The sequence below is a fragment of the Oncorhynchus clarkii genome, chromosome 16 (genome assembly GCF_045791955.1).
Source record: "Oncorhynchus clarkii lewisi isolate Uvic-CL-2024 chromosome 16, UVic_Ocla_1.0, whole genome shotgun sequence".
Classification (NCBI taxonomy): domain Eukaryota; kingdom Metazoa; phylum Chordata; class Actinopteri; order Salmoniformes; family Salmonidae; genus Oncorhynchus; species Oncorhynchus clarkii.
The window spans coordinates 1219140-1235052 of NC_092162.1; the positions used below are offsets into that span (position 1 = coordinate 1219140).

At 45.4% G+C, this 15913-nt stretch overlaps 1 protein-coding gene across 1 annotated transcript in view; it reads left to right on the forward strand.

Moving 5' to 3' along the window:
• The window catches only part of LOC139367856 (lysosomal trafficking regulator), a 231284-nt gene that overhangs the window by 83986 nt on the left and 131385 nt on the right, over positions 1–15913 (forward strand). Inside the window, exon 16 of the mRNA XM_071106189.1 lies at positions 12592–12757. Within this exon, the coding sequence (XP_070962290.1) occupies positions 12592–12757 (166 nt within the window). The remainder of the gene's footprint in view (positions 1–12591; positions 12758–15913) is intronic.

Below are 15913 nucleotides of genomic sequence, written 5' to 3' on the forward strand. Positions count from 1 at the left end.
GCTAGAGAGGAGGACTAGTGGTTAGGCTAGAGAGGAGGACTAGTGGTTAGGCTAGAGAGGAGGACTAGTGGTCAGGCTAGGGAGGAGGACTAGAGGACTAGTGGTCAGGCTAGGGAGGAGGACTAGTGGTCAGGCTAGGGAGGAGGACTAGAGGACCAGTGGTCAGGCTAGGGAGGAGGACTAGAGGTCACGCTAGGGAGAGGGACTAGTGGTCAGGCTAGGGAGAGGGACTAGTGGTCAGGCTAGAGAGGAGGACTAGTGGTCAGGCTAGGGAGGGGGACTAGTGGTCAGGCTAGGGAGGGGGACTAGTGGTCAGGCTAGGGAGGGGGACTAGTGGTCAGGCTAGGGAGGAGGACTAGTGGTCAGGCTAGGGAGGGGGACTAGTGGTCAGGCTAGGGAGAGGGACTAGTGGTCAGGCTAGGGAGAGGGACTAGTGGTCAGGCTAGGGAGAGGGACTAGTGGTCAGGCTAATGAGGAGGACTAGTGATCAGGCTAGGGAGGAGGACTAGTGATCAGGCTAGGGAGGAGGACTAGTGGTCAGGCTAGGGAGGGGACTAGTGGTCAGGCTAGGGAGGGGACTAGTGGTCAGGCTAGGGAGGGGACTAGTGGTCAGGCTAGGGAGGGGAACTAGTGGTCAGGCTAGGGAGGGGAACTAGTGGTTAGGCTAGGGAGAGGGACTAGTGGTCAGGGAGGAGGACTAGTGGTCAGGCTAGGGAGAGGGACTAGTGGTCAGGCTAGGGAGAGGGACTAGTGGTCAGGCTAATGAGGAGGACTAGTGATCAGGCTAGGGAGGAGGACTAGTGGTCAGGCTAGGGAGGAGGACTAGTGGTCAGGCTAGGGTGGGGACTAGTGGTCAGGCTAGGGAGGGGACTAGTGGTCAGGCTAGGGAGGGGACTAGTGCAAGCTAGGGAGGAGGATTAGTGGTCAGGCTTGGGAGGAGGACTAGTGGTCAGGCTAGGGAGGGGGACTAGTGGTCAGGCTAGGGAGGGGGACTAGTGGTCAGGCTAGGGAGGAGGACTAGTGGTCAGGCTAGGGAGGAGGACTAGTGGTCAGGCTAGGGAGGAGGACTAGAGGTCAGGCTAGGGAGAGGGACTAGTCGTCAGGCTAGGGAGGGGGACTAGTGGTCAGGCTAGGGAGAGGGACTAGTGGTCAGGCTAGGGAGAGGGACTAGTGGTCAGGCTAATGAGGAGGACTAGTGATCAGGCTAGGGAGGAGGACTAGTGATCAGGCTAGGGAGGAGGACTAGTGGTCAGGCTAGGGAGGGGACTAGTGGTCAGGCTAGGGAGGGGACTAGTGGTCAGGCTAGGGAGGGGACTAGTGGTCAGGCTAGGGAGGGGAACTAGTGGTCAGGCTAGGGAGGGGAACTAGTGGTTAGGCTAGGGAGGAGGACTAGTGGTCAGGGAGGAGGACTAGTGGTCAGGCTAGGGAGAGGGACTAGTGGTCAGGCTAGGGAGAGGGACTAGTGGTCAGGCTAATGAGGAGGACTAGTGATCAGGCTAGGGAGGAGGACTAGTGGTCAGGCTAGGGAGGAGGACTAGTGGTCAGGCTAGGGTGGGGACTAGTGGTCAGGCTAGGGAGGGGACTAGTGGTCAGGCTAGGGAGGGGACTAGTGCAAGCTAGGGAGGAGGATTAGTGGTCAGGCTTGGGAGGAGGACTAGTGGTCAGGCTAGGGAGGAGGACTAGTGGTCAGGCTAGGGAGGGGACTAGTGGTCAGGCTAGGGAGGGGACTAGTGGTCAGGCTAGGGAGGGGACTAGTGGTCAGGCTAGGGAGGGGACTAGTGGTCAGGCTAGGGAGGAGGACTAGTGGTCAGGCTAGGGAGGAGGACTAGTGGTCAGACTAGGGAGGGGACTTGTGGTCAGGCTAGGGAGGAGGACTAGTGGTCAGGCTAAGGAGGAGGACTAGTGGTCAGGCTAGGGAGGAGAACTACTGGTCAGGCTAGGGAGGAGGACTAGAGGATTAGTGGTCAGGCTAGGAAGGGGGACTAGTGGTCAGGCTAGGGAAGAGGACTAGTGGTCAGGCTAGAGAGGAGGACTAGTGGTTAGGCTAGAGAGGAGGACTAGTGGTTAGGCTAGAGAGGAGGACTAGTGGTCAGGCTAGGGAGGAGGACTAGTGGTCAGGCTAGGGAGGAGGACTAGTGGTCAGGCTAGGGAGGAGAACTAGTGGTCAGGCTAGAGAGGAGGACTAGAGGACTAGTGGTCAGGCTAGGGAGGAGGACTAGTGGTCAGGCTAGGGAGGAGGACTAGAGGACTAGTGGTCAGGCTAGGGAGGAGGACTAGAGGTCACGCTAGGGAGAGGGACTAGTGGTCAGGCTAGGGAGAGGGACTAGTGGTCAGGCTAGAGAGGAGGACTAGTGGTCAGGCTAGGGAGGGGGACTAGTGGTCAGGCTAGGGAGGAGGACTAGTGGTCAGGCTAGGGAGGAGGACTAGTGGTCAGGCTAGGGAGGAGGACTAGAGGTCAGGCTAGGGAGGAGAACTAGTGGTCAGGCTAGAGAGGAGGACTAGTGGTTAGGCTAGAGAGGAGGACTAGTGGTTAGGCTAGAGAGGAGGACTAGTGGTCAGGCTAGGGAGGGGGACTAGTGGTCAGGCTAGGGAGGAGGACTAGAGGACTAGTGGTCAGGCTAGGGAGGAGGACTAGTGGTCAGGCTAGGGAGGAGGACTAGAGGACTAGTGGTCAGGCTAGGGAGAGGGACTAGTGGTCAGGCTAGAGAGGAGGACTAGTGGTCAGGCTAGGGAGGGGGACTAGTGGTCAGGCTAGGGAGGAGGACTAGTGGTCAGGCTAGGGAGGAGGACTAGTGGTCAGGCTAGGGAGGAGGACTAGAGGTCAGGCTAGGGAGAGGGACTAGTGGTCAGGCTAGGGAGGGGGACTAGTGGTCAGGCTAGGGAGGGGGACTAGTGGTCAGGCTAGAGAGGGGGACTAGTGGTCAGGCTAGGGAGGGGGACTAGTGGTCAGGCTAGGGAGGGGGACTAGTGGTCAGGCTAGGGAGGAGGACTAGTGGTCAGGCTAGGGAGGAGGACTAGTGGTCAGGCTAGGGAGGGGACTAGTGGTCAGGCTAGGGAGGAGGACTAGTGGTCAGGCTAGGGAGGAGGACTAGTGGTCAGGCTAGGGAGGAGAACTAGTGGTCAGGCTAGAGAGGAGGACTAGTGGTTAGGCTAGAGAGGAGGACTAGTGGTTAGGCTAGAGAGGAGGACTAGTGGTCAGGCTAGGGAGGGGGACTAGTGGTCAGGCTAGGGAGGAGGACTAGAGGACTAGTGGTCAGGCTAGGGAGGAGGACTAGTGGTCAGGCTAGGGAGGAGGACTAGAGGACTAGTGGTCAGGCTAGGGAGGAGGACTAGAGGTCACGCTAGGGAGAGGGACTAGTGGTCAGGCTAGGTAGAGGGACTAGTGGTCAGGCTAGAGAGGAGGACTAGTGGTCAGGCTAGGGAGGGGGACTAGTGGTCAGGCTAGGGAGGAGGACTAGTGGTCAGGCTAGGGAGGAGGACTAGTGGTCAGGCTAGGGAGGAGGACTAGAGGTCAGGCTAGGGAGAGGGACTAGTGGTCAGGCTAGGGAGGGGGACTAGTGGTCAGGCTAGGGAGGGGGACTAGTGGTCAGGCTAGAGAGGGGGACTAGTGGTCAGGCTAGGGAGGGGGACTAGTGGTCAGGCTAGGGAGGGGGACTAGTGGTCAGGCTAGGGAGGAGGACTAGTGGTCAGGCTAGGGAGGGGGACTAGTGGTCAGGCTAGGGAGGGGTACTAGTGGTCAGGCTAGGGAGGGGTACTAGTGGTCAGGCTAGGGAGGGGGACTAGTGGTCAGGCTAGGGAGGGGTACTAGAGGACTAGTGGTCAGGCTAGGGAGGAGGACTAGTGGTCAGGCTAGGGAGGGGGACTAGTGGTCAGGCTAGGGAGGGGTACTAGAGGACTAGTGGTCAGGCTAGGGAGGAGGACTAGTGGTCAGGGAGAGGGATTTGTCGTCAGGCTAGGGAGGAGGACTAGTGGTCAGGCGAGGCAGTGGGACTACTTTTGACTAGAGCCCGTAGAACTTTTTGGCCCAAGTCCAAGGCAGTCCACTAGGTAATACAGTATCAGTCCCTCACGTTAATACTCTGTTGCTGCTTGGCACTGGGTCCTCTATTAGATTTGATCAGCTCCTGTGCCCTCTGTCCTCTTACATGCGTTTACAGGGTTGGATACCAAAATAAATGTTTAAAGTGATAAAAACTAATTAAGTTAGTTGTGCAATACGTTTTCTAGATAAAGGATAAGTAGCATTTTGTTTTTCAATGTGTGCATGTTTTTGTCTGCTGACAATGATTCAGATATCAAAACTCTTCGGCAGTAGTGAACACTTGTGCTTTGTCGCCAACAAGGAGGCTATTGAGGAGGAGAGGACTGTCTTCTGTTCGCCTTCTAGCGAATTCTAAATCTATACGAGATTCGAAATGGTCGGTAATCTGTTTGTTAACTTGGCTTTCAAAGACCTTAGAAAGGCAGTGTCGTATAGATTTAGGTCTGTTGCAGTTTGGGTCAAGAGTGTCTTCCCCTTTGAAGAAGGGGATGACCGCAGCTGCTTTCCAATCTATGGGAATCTCAGACGACACGAAAGAGAGGCTAGTAATAGGGGTTGCAACATTTTCGGAAGATAATTTTAGAAAGAGAGGGTCCAGATTGTCTAGCCCGGCTGATATGTAGGGGTCCAGATGGTCTAGCCCGGCTGATATGTAGGGGTCCAGATGGTCTAGCCCAGCTGATTTGTAGGGGTCCAGATTGTCTAGCCCAGCTGATTTGTAGGGGTCCAGATTGTCTAGCCCAGCTGATATGTAGGGGTCCAGATGGTCTAGCCCAGCTTATTTGTAGGGGTCCAGATTGTCTAGCCCAGCTGATATGTAGGGGTCCAGATTGTCTAGCCCAGCTGATTTGTAGGGGTCCAGATTTTGCAGCTCTTTCAGAACATCAGCTATCTCGATTTGGGTGAAGGAGAAGGCGGGGAGGTTTGGGTGAAGGAGAAGGCGGGGAGGTTTGGGTGAAGGAGAAGGCGGGGAGGTTTGGGTGAAGGAGAAGGCGGGGAGGTTTGGGTGAAGGAGAAGGTGGGGAGGTTTGGGTGAAGGAGAAGGCCGGGGAGGTTTGGGTGAAGGAGAAGCTTTAATAATTACTAAAGTAGTTGGCGATATTAATGGGTTTTGTGATGAAGGAGCCATCTGATTTAATAAATGATGGAGCTGAGTTTGCCTTTTTTGCCAAAATTGTATTTAAGGTGGTCCAAAGCTTTTGACAGGCATTTTTTATATAATTTATCTGTGTTTCATACTATATTAAACTCTAACTGTTTTAAATTCACCTTTGGTCTCATGGTGAAATCCCTGAGCAGTTTCCTTCCTCTCTGTCAACTGAGTTAGGAAGGACGCCTGTATCTTTGCAGTGACGGGTTGTATTGATACACCATCTGAAGTGTAATGAATAACTTCACCCTGCTCAAAGGGATATTCAATGTCAGCTTTTTTCTTTTTTTTACCCAATAGGTAATCTTGTTTGCGAGGCATTGGAGAACCTCCCTCCCTGGTCTTTGTGGTTGAATCTCTGTTTGAGATTCACTGCCCGACTAAGGGCCCTTACAGATAATTGTTTGTGTGGGACACAGAGGTGAGCTAGTCCTTAAGAAACACTATTATTGCACACAGTGAGTCCATGCAACTTATTATCTGACTTATTTAGCAATATTCTTGAACCTGTTTAGGCTTGTCATAACGAAGGAGTTGAATACTCCTGAACTTATTTAGGCTTGTCATAACGAAGGGGTTGAATATTCCTGATCTTATTTAGGCTTGTCATAACGAAGGAGTTGAATATTCCTGATCTTATTTAGGCTTGTCATAACAAAGGGGTTGAATATTCCTGATCTTATTTAGGCTTGTCATAACGAAGGAGTTGAATACTCCTGATCTTATTTAGGCTTGTCATAACGAAGGGGTTGAATATTCCTGATCTTATTTAGGCTTGTCATAACGAAGGAGTTGAATATTCCTGATCTTATTTAGGCTTGTCATAACGAAGGGGTTGAATATTCCTGATCTTATTTAGGCTTGTCATAACGAAGGGGTTGAATATTCCTGATCTTATTTAGGCTTGTCATAACGAAGGGGTTGAATATTCCTGATCTTATTTAGGCTTGTCATAATGAAGGAGTTGAATACTCCTCAACTTATTCGAGAACTATCCAGCATTATTAGTTATTGTTTATGGCCGTCTCATGAAAAATAATTACTTTTGTCTATTTAGACAGAAATGTACATTCTGCAAAAACGTTGAATAAGTGACATATATAATGAGTTAATATTATAATATAGTGGACTAGGTAACTGTTCTTAATGAGTTAATATTATAATATAGTGGACTAGGTAACTGTTCTTAATGAGTTAATATTATAATATAGTAGACTAGGTAACTGTTCTTAATGAGTTAATATTATAATATAGTGGACTAGGTAACTGTTATTAATGAGTTAATATTATAATATAGTAGACTAGGTAACTGTTCTTAATGAGTTAATATTATAATATAGTGGACTAGGTAACTGTTCTTAATGAGTTAATATTATAATATAGTAGACTAGGTAACTGTTCTTAATGAGTTAATATTATAATATAGTGGACTAGGTAACTGTTCTTAATGAGTTAATATTATAATATAGTAGACTAGGTAACTGTTCTTAATGAGTTAATATTATAATATAGTGGACTAGGTAACTGTTCTTAATTAGTTAATATTATAATATAGTGGACTAGGTAACTGTTCTTAATGAGTTAATATTATAATATAGTGGACTAGGTAACTGTTCTTAATGAGTTAACCTACTAACTCTGTAATATAGTGGGTAACTGTTCTTAATGAGTTAACCTACTAACTCTGTAATATAGTGGGTAACTGTTCTTAATGAGTTAATATTATAATATAGTGGACTAGGTAACTGTTCTTAATGAGTTAACCTACTAACTCTGTAATATAGTAGACTAGGTAACTGTTCTTAATGAGTTAACCTACTAACTCTGTAATATAGTGGACTAGGTAACTGTTCTTAATGAGTTAACCTACTAACTCTGTAATATAGTAGACTAGGTAACTGTTCTTAATGAGTTAACCTACTAACTCTGTAATATAGTGGACTAGGTAACTGTTCTTAATGAGTTAACCTACTAACTCAGTAATATAGTAGACTAGGTAACTGTTCTTAATGAGTTAACCTACTAACTCTGTAATATAGTGGACTAGGTAACTGTTCTTAATGAGTTAACCTACTAACTCTGTAATATAGTGGACTAGGTAACTGTTCTTAATGAGTTAATATTATAATATAGTGGACTAGGTTACTGTTCTTAATGAGTTAATATTATAATATAGTAGACTAGGTAACTGTTCTTAATGAGTTAATATTATAATATAGTAGACTAGGTAACTGTTTTTAATGAGTTAACCTACTAACTCTGTAATATAGTGGACTAGGTAACTGTTCTTAATGAGTTAATATTATAATATAGTGGACTGGGTAACTGTTCTTAATGAGTTAACCTACTAACTCTGTAATATAGTGGGTAACTGTTCTTAATGAGTTAATGAGTTAACCTACTAACTCTGTAATATAGTGGGTAACTGTTCTTAATGAGTTAATATTATAATATAGTGGACTAGGTAACTGTTCTTAATGAGTTAACCTACTAACTCTGTAATATAGTGGACTAGGTAACTGTTCTTAATGAGTTAATGAGTTAACCTACTAACTCTGTAATATAGTGAACTAGGTAACTGTTCTTAATGAGTTAACCTACTAACTCTGTAATATAGTAGACTAGGTAACTGTTCTTAATGAGTTAACCTACTAACTCTGTAATATAGTAGACTAGGTAACTGTTCTTAATGAGTTAACCTACTAACTCTGTAATATAGTGGACTAGGTAACTGTTCTTAATGAGTTAACCTACTAACTCTGTAATATAGTGGACTAGGTAACTGTTCTTAATGAGTTAATATTATAATATAGTGGACTAGGTTACTGTTCTTAATGAGTTAATATTATAATATAGTAGACTAGGTAACTGTTCTTAATGAGTTAATATTATAATATAGTAGACTAGGTAACTGTTTTTAATGAGTTAACCTACTAACTCTGTAATATAGTGGACTAGGTAACTGTTCTTAATGAGTTAATATTATAATATAGTGGACTAGGTAACTGTTCTTAATGAGTTAATATTATAATATAGTGGACTAGGTAACTGTTCTTAATGAGTTAATGAGTTAACATACTAACTCTGTAATATAGTGGACTAGGTAACTGTTCTTAATGAGTTAATATTATAATATAGTGGACTGGGTAACTGTTCTTAATGAGTTAACCTACTAACTCTGTAATATAGTGGGTAACTGTTCTTAATGAGTTAATGAGTTAACCTACTAACTCTGTAATATAGTGGGTAACTGTTCTTAATGAGTTAATATTATAATATAGTGGACTAGGTAACTGTTCTTAATGAGTTAACCTACTAACTCTGTAATATAGTGGACTAGGTAACTGTTCTTAATGAGTTAATGAGTTAACCTACTAACTCTGTAATATAGTGAACTAGGTAACTGTTCTTAATGAGTTAACCTACTAACTCTGTAATATAGTGGACTAGGTAACTGTTCTTAATGAGTTAATATTATAATATAGTGGACTAGGTAACTGTTCTTAATGAGTTAATATTATAATATAGTGGACTAGGTAACTGTTCTTAATGAGTTAATGAGTTAACCTACTAACTCTGTAATATAGTGGGTAACTGTTCTTAATGAGTTAATATTATAATATAGTGGACTAGGTAACTGTTCTTAATGAGTTAACCTACTAACTCTGTAATATAGTGGACTAGGTAACTGTTCTTAATGAGTTAATGAGTTAACCTACTAACTCTGTAATATAGTGAACTAGGTAACTGTTCTTAATGAGTTAACCTACTAACTCTGTAATATAGTAGACTAGGTAACTGTTCTTAATGAGTTAACCTACTAACTCTGTAATATAGTGAACTAGGTAACTGTTCTTAATGAGTTAACCTACCAACTCTGTAATATAGTAGACTAGGTAACTGTTCTTAATGAGTTAACCTACTAACTCTGTAATATAGTGGACTAGGTAACTGTTCTTAATGAGTTAATGAGTTAACCTACTAACTCTGTAATATAGTGAACTAGGTAACTGTTCTTAATGAGTTAATGAGTTAACCTACTAACTCTGTAATATAGTGGGTAACTGTTCTTAATGAGTTAATAAGTTAACCTACTAACTCTGTAATATAGTGGGTAACTGTTCTTAATGAGTTAATGAGTTAACCTACTAACTCTGTAATATAGTGGGTAACTGTTCTTAATGAGTTAACCTACTGACTCTGTAATATAGTGGACTAGGTAACTGTTCTTAATGAGTTAATATTATAATATAGTGGACTAGGTAACTGTTCTTAATGAGTTAATATTATAATATAGTGGACTAGGTAACTGTTCTTAATGAGTTAATATTATAATATAGTGGACTAGGTAACTGTTCTTAATGAGTTAACCTACTAACTCTGTAATATAGTGAACTAGGTAACTGTTCTTAATGAGTTAATATTATAATATAGTGGACTAGGTAACTGTTCTTAATGAGTTAATATTTTAATATAGTAGACTAGGTAACTGTTCTTAATGAGTTAATATTATAATATAGTGGACTAGGTAACTGTTCTTAATGAGTTCATATTATAATATAGTGGACTAGGTAACTGTTCTTAATGAGTTAATATTATAATATAGTAGACTAGGTAACTGTTCTTAATGAGTTAATATTATAATATAGTGGACTAGGTAACTGTTCTTAATGAGTTAATATTATAATATAGTGGACTAGGTAACTGTTCTTAATGAGTTAACCTACTAACTCTGTAATATAGTAGACTAGGTAACTGTTCTTAATGAGTTAACCTACTAACTCTGTAATATAGTGGACTAGGTAACTGTTCTTAATGAGTTAATGAGTTAACCTACTAACTTTGTAATATAGTGAACTAGGTAACTGTTCTTAATGAGTTAATGAGTTAACCTACTAACTCTGTAATATAGTGGACTAGGTAACTGTTCTTAATGAGTTAACCTACTAACTCTGTAATATAGTAGACTAGGTAACTGTTCTTAATGAGTTAACCTACTAACTCTGTAATATAGTGGACTAGGTAACTGTTCTTAATGAGTTAATGAGTTAACCTACTAACTCTGTAATATAGTGGACTAGGTAACTGTTCTTAATTAGTTAATGAGTTAACCTACTAACTCTGTAATATAGTGGACTAGGTAACTGTTCTTAATTAGTTAATGAGTTAACCTACTAACTCTGTAATATAGTGGACTAGGTAACTGTTCTTAATGATTTAATGAGTTAACCTACTAACTCTGTAATATAGTGGGTAGCCGTTCCAGATTTAGTGTTATGATGGAATGGAAGGATATGTTGTCGTTATTATCTCAAGCACCTGAAATCCAGAAGGCCGTCTAGGCTAGTTTACTGTTCCCATCAGGCATACAAATGATGAATAGTTAGCTAATCGGTCCTTCCTCTCTCTCTCTCTCTCTCTCTCTCTCTGTGTGCGTGTGTGTGTGCGCGTGCATGTGTGTGTGTGTGTGTGTACAGCAGACTAACAGCACCTCCGGGTGGTCTAGCTAGTCAGCTGATACAAGCAGGTCTTATGACCTGAAATCTCTTTCTTATTGGTCTGTTTCTTGAATCGTTGTTGTTTTCCCGTTGTTAATAACAGTACAGACATTAAGAGTGTTGCTTGAATAAATGTTTTTTAGCTTTTGTAATTTTTTGACGTGACTGATGGGTAATTAGTACCACAGAGAAACCTGACCGTTCTGGAACATGGGTAAGAAACGTTTGCCTGTGTTAGCCTAGCTTTAGCACAGCTTCTGTACTGTACAGCATTCTTTCATGTTACTCTTTACTCTTCTGGCTCTGGTGATGGAGTTAACCGGAGACAACTTTATCTGACTTTGAGAAACTTCTCTCTCTACTCTCCCTCTACTCTCCCTCCCTCTACCTTCCCTCCCTCTACTCTCCCTCCCTCCCTCTACTCTCTCTCCCTCACTCTACTCTCCCACTATTCTCTCTCTCTTTCTCCCTCTACTCTCTATTCTCCTCTCTCTACTACCGATTCTCGCTCTCTATTCTCTCCCTCTACTCTCCTACTCTCTACTCTCCTTCTACTCCCTATTCTCTCCCTCTACTCTCTATTCCTCTATCTATTCACTCTCCCTCTTCTCTCTCTGCTCTCCCTCTACTCTCTCTGCTCTCCCTCTACTCTCTCTGCTCTCCCTCTACTCTCTCTGCTCTCCCTCTACTCTCTCTGCTCTCCCTCTACTCTCTCTGCTCTCCCTCTACTATCTCTGCTCTCCCTCTACTATCTCTGCTCTCCCTCTACTCTCTCTCTGCTCTCCCTCTACTCTCTCTCTGCTCTCCCTCTCCTCTCTCTGCTCTCCCTCTCCTCTCTCTGCTCTCTGTTTGCTCTCCCTCTACTCTCTCTCTTCTCTCCCTCTACTCTCTCTCTATTCTCTCCCTCTACTCTCTCTGCTCTCCCTCTACTCTATCTCTCTGCTCTCCCTCTACTCTCTCCCTCTCTGCTCTCCCTCTACTCTCTCTCTCTACTCTCTATTCTCTCTCTCTACTCTCTATTCTCTCCCTCTACTCTCTCTCTGTTCTCTCCCTCTACTCTCTCTCTATTCTCTCCCTCTACTCTCTCTCTATTCTCTCCCTCTACTCTCTCTCTATTCTCTCCCTCTACTCTCTCTCTATTCTCTCCCTCTACTCTCTCTCTATTCTCTCCCTCTACTCTCTCTCTATTCTCTCCCTCTACTCTCTCTCTATTCTCTGCCTCTACTCTATTCTCTCTATTCTCTACTCTCCCTCTACTCTGTATTCTCTCCCTCTACTCTCTACTCTCTATTCTCTACTCTCTACTTTCTCTCTCTCTACTCTCTATTCTCTCTCTCTACTCTCTATTTTCTCCCTCTACTCTCTATTTTCTCCTTCTACTCTCTATTTTCTCCCTCTACTCTCTATTTTCTTCCTCTACTCTCTATTTTCTCTACTTTCTCTCGACTCTCCCTATTCTCTCGACTCTCCCTCTACTCTCTATTCTCTCCCACTACACTCTATTCTCTCCCACTACTCTCTATTCTCTCCCTCTACTCTCTTCTCTCCCTCTACTCTCTATTTTCTCTACTTTCTCTCTACTCTCCCTCTACTCTATTCTCTCTACTCTACTCTCTGTTCTCTCTACTCTCCCTCTACCCTCAATTCTCTCCCTCTACTCTCTACTCTCTCCCTCTACTCTCTCCCTCTACTCTCTATTCTCTACTCTCTATTCTCTACTCTCTATTCTCTACTCTCTATTCTCTACTCTCTATTCTCTACTCTCTCCCTATACTCTCTCCCTCTAATCTCTCCCTTTACTCTCTATTCTCTCTACTTTCTCTATACTCTCTCTCACTCTCCCTGTACTCATTCTCTATCCCTTTCTCCCTCTCTCCCCCTATTTCTCTCTCTCCCTCTAGAAGTTAGCAGTGTGTGTGGAGAGTGTGGTCCCGGCGGGGGATCTATCTGAGGCTGAGGAGGGAGACGAGGTGCAGGGGTGTGGTGAGGCTCCAGTGCTAGGGGAGGAGGAGGGATACGAGGCAGACAGCGAGAGCAACCCAGAGGACATGGCCAAGCAGGAAGAAGGTAAGAGGGCCTAACACACACACGGTGGCCGGTAGTAAACAATGTCATGCGCACACAGACACGCACACACAGTGGCACCTACTCACACACACACACAGTGGCACCTACTCACACACACACACACACAGTGGCACCTACTCACACACACACACAGTGGCACCTACTCACACACACACACACACCGTGGCACCTACTCACACACACACACTTGCACAGGGCAAGATTAGCTGAAATCTAATGAGGGAACATTAGATAAACCCTCTCAAAATTGCACTGCTAATTGATGGGGAATCGTTGCCTCCTCGTCCTTCTGCAGCTCGCCTGCATTCAGTGTTGCAGAGTGCACTCTGGGTCCTTGGTAAGTTCAGAGCGTTGACAGATTGTCTGTTGGTAAATTCAGAGCGTTGACAGATTGTCTGTTGGTAAGTTCAGAGCGTTGACAGATTGTCTGTTGGTAAGTTCAGAGCGTTGACAGATTGTCTGTTGGTAAGTTCAGAGCGTTGACAGATTGTTGGTAAATTCAGAGCGTTGACAGATTGTCTGTTGGTAAGTTCAGAGCGTTGACAGATTGTCTGTTGGTAAGTTCAGAGCGTTGACAGATTGTCTGTTGGTAAATTCAGAGCGTTGACAGATTGTCTGTTGGTAAATTCAGAGCGTTGACAGATTGTCTGTTGGTAAGTTCAGAGCGTTGACAGATTGTCTGTTGGTAAATTCAGAGCGTTGACAGATTGTCTGTTGGTAAATTCAGAGCGTTGACAGATTGTCTGTTGGTAAGTTCAGAGCGTTGACAGATTGTCTGTTGGTAAGTTCAGAGCGTTGACAGATTGTCTGTTGGTAAGTTCAGAGCGTTCAGAGCCCACTGCACTATTGAGACTGGACCCTCTGGCTGAGGAGTCGGGTTGATCTGATCCTCACTATTGAGACTCTCTGGCTGAGGAGTCGGGTTGATCTGATCCTCACTATTGAGACTCTCTGGCTGAGGAGTCGGGTTGATCTGATCCTCACTATTGAGACTCTGGCTGAGGAGTCGGGTTGATCTGATCCTCACTATTGAGACTCTCTGGCTGAGGAGTCGGGTTGATCTGATCCTCACTATTGAGACTAGACCCTCTGGCTGAGGAGTAGGGTTGATCTGATCCTCACTATTGAGACTGGACCCTCTTGCTGAGGAGTAGGGTTGATCTGATCCTCACTATTGAGACTCTCTGGCTGAGGAGTAGGGTTAATCTGATCCTCACTATTGAGACTGGACCCTCTTGCTGAGGAGTCAGGTTGATCTGATCCTCACTATTGAGACTCTCTGGCTGAGGAGTAGGGTTGATCTGATCCTCACTGTTGAGACTGGACCCTCTTGCTGAGGAGTCGGGTTGATCTGATCCTCACTATTGAGACTCTCTGGCTGAGGAGTCGGGTTGATCTGATCCTCACTATTGAGACTGGACCCTCTGGCTGAGGAGTCGGGTTGATCTGATCCTCACTATTGAGACTCTCACCTGAGGAGTCGGGTTGATCTGATCCTCACTATTGAGACTCTGGCTGAGGAGTCGGGTTGATCTGATCCTCACTATTGAGACTCTCTGGCTGAGGAGTCGGGTTGATCTGATCCTCACTATTGAGACTCTCTGGCTGAGGAGTAGGGTTGATCTGATCCTCACTATTGAGACTGGCTGAGGAGTTGGGTTGATCTGATCCTCACTATTGAGACTCTCTGGCTGTGGAGTCGGGTTGATCTGATCCTCACTATTGAGACTCTCTGGCTGAGGAGTAGGGTTGATCTGATCCTCACTATTGAGACTCTGGCTGAGGAGTCGGGTTGATCTGATCCTCACTATTGAGACTCTCTGGCTGTGGAGTCGGGTTGATCTGATCCTCACTATTGAGACTCTCTGGCTGAGGAGTAGGGTTGATCTGATCCTCACTATTGAGACTCTCTGGCTGAGGAGTCGGGTTGATCTGATCCTCACTATTGAGACTCTCTGGCTGAGGAGTCGGGTTGATCTGATCCTCACAACGCCAGTCAAGCGCTAACGTTGGCTAGCTTGCTAACTACTTCCAGACACAAATGAGAGAACACTTCACTCTGACCATTTTACTCGCCCTAGCAGAGCTGGTCAAGTTATCCAGAGCGTTGGTGACTGTAACTGTGCTGCTGGCAACAATTTAATTTGTATTTTTTTGCCAACGTTTACTGACATCGGCCATATTCAACGGGTTTTGCGCGTTCATGAATTCATCAGTTATTCTGCTCTCTGGCACACTCAGACAAGTCTCTGAAATCGGAGTGGATCATTTACGAACGCAAGAGATGGATCACAGTCGTTCAAATTCAGCACAGCTTGCTAGGACTAATGTTGCTGTGCGGAGGTTAGAACCCCTGGACTACTGTAGGAGAGAGAAGGTTAGAACCCCTGGACTACTGTGGGGAGGGAGAGGAGGTTAGAACCCCTGGACTACTGTGGGGGAGAGAGAGGATGTTAGAACCCCTGGACTACTGTGGGGGAGAGAGAGGAGGTTAGAACCCCTGGACCACTGTGGGGGAGGGAGAGGAGGTTAGAACCCCTGGACTACTGTGGGGAGGGAGAGGAGGTTAGAACCCCTAGACTACTGTGGGGGAGGGAGAGGAGGTTAGAACCCCTGGACCACTGTGGGGAGGGAGAGGAGGTTAGAACCCCTGGACTACTGTGGGGAGGGAGAGGAGGTTAGAACCCCTGGACTACTTTGGGGGAGAGAGAGGATGTTAGAACCCCTGGACTACTGTGGGGGAGAGAGAGGAGGTTAGAACCCCTGGACCACTGTGGGGGAGGGAGAGGAGGTTAGAACCCCTGGACTACTGTGGGGAGGGAGAGGAGGTTAGAACCCCTGGACTACTGTGGGAGAGGGAGAGGAGGTTAGAACCCCTGGACCACTGTGGGGAGGGAGAGGAGGTTAGAACCCCTGGACTACTGTGGGGAGGGAGAGGAGGTTAGAACCCCTGGACTACTGTGGGGAGGGAGAGGAGATTAGAACCCCTGGACTACTGTGGGGGAGGGAGAGGAGTTTAGAACCCCTGGACCACTGTGGGGAGGGAGAGGAGGTTAGAACCCCTGGACTACTGTGGGGGAGGGAGAATAGGTTAGAACCCCTGGACTACTGTGGGGAGGGAGAGGAGGTTAGAAC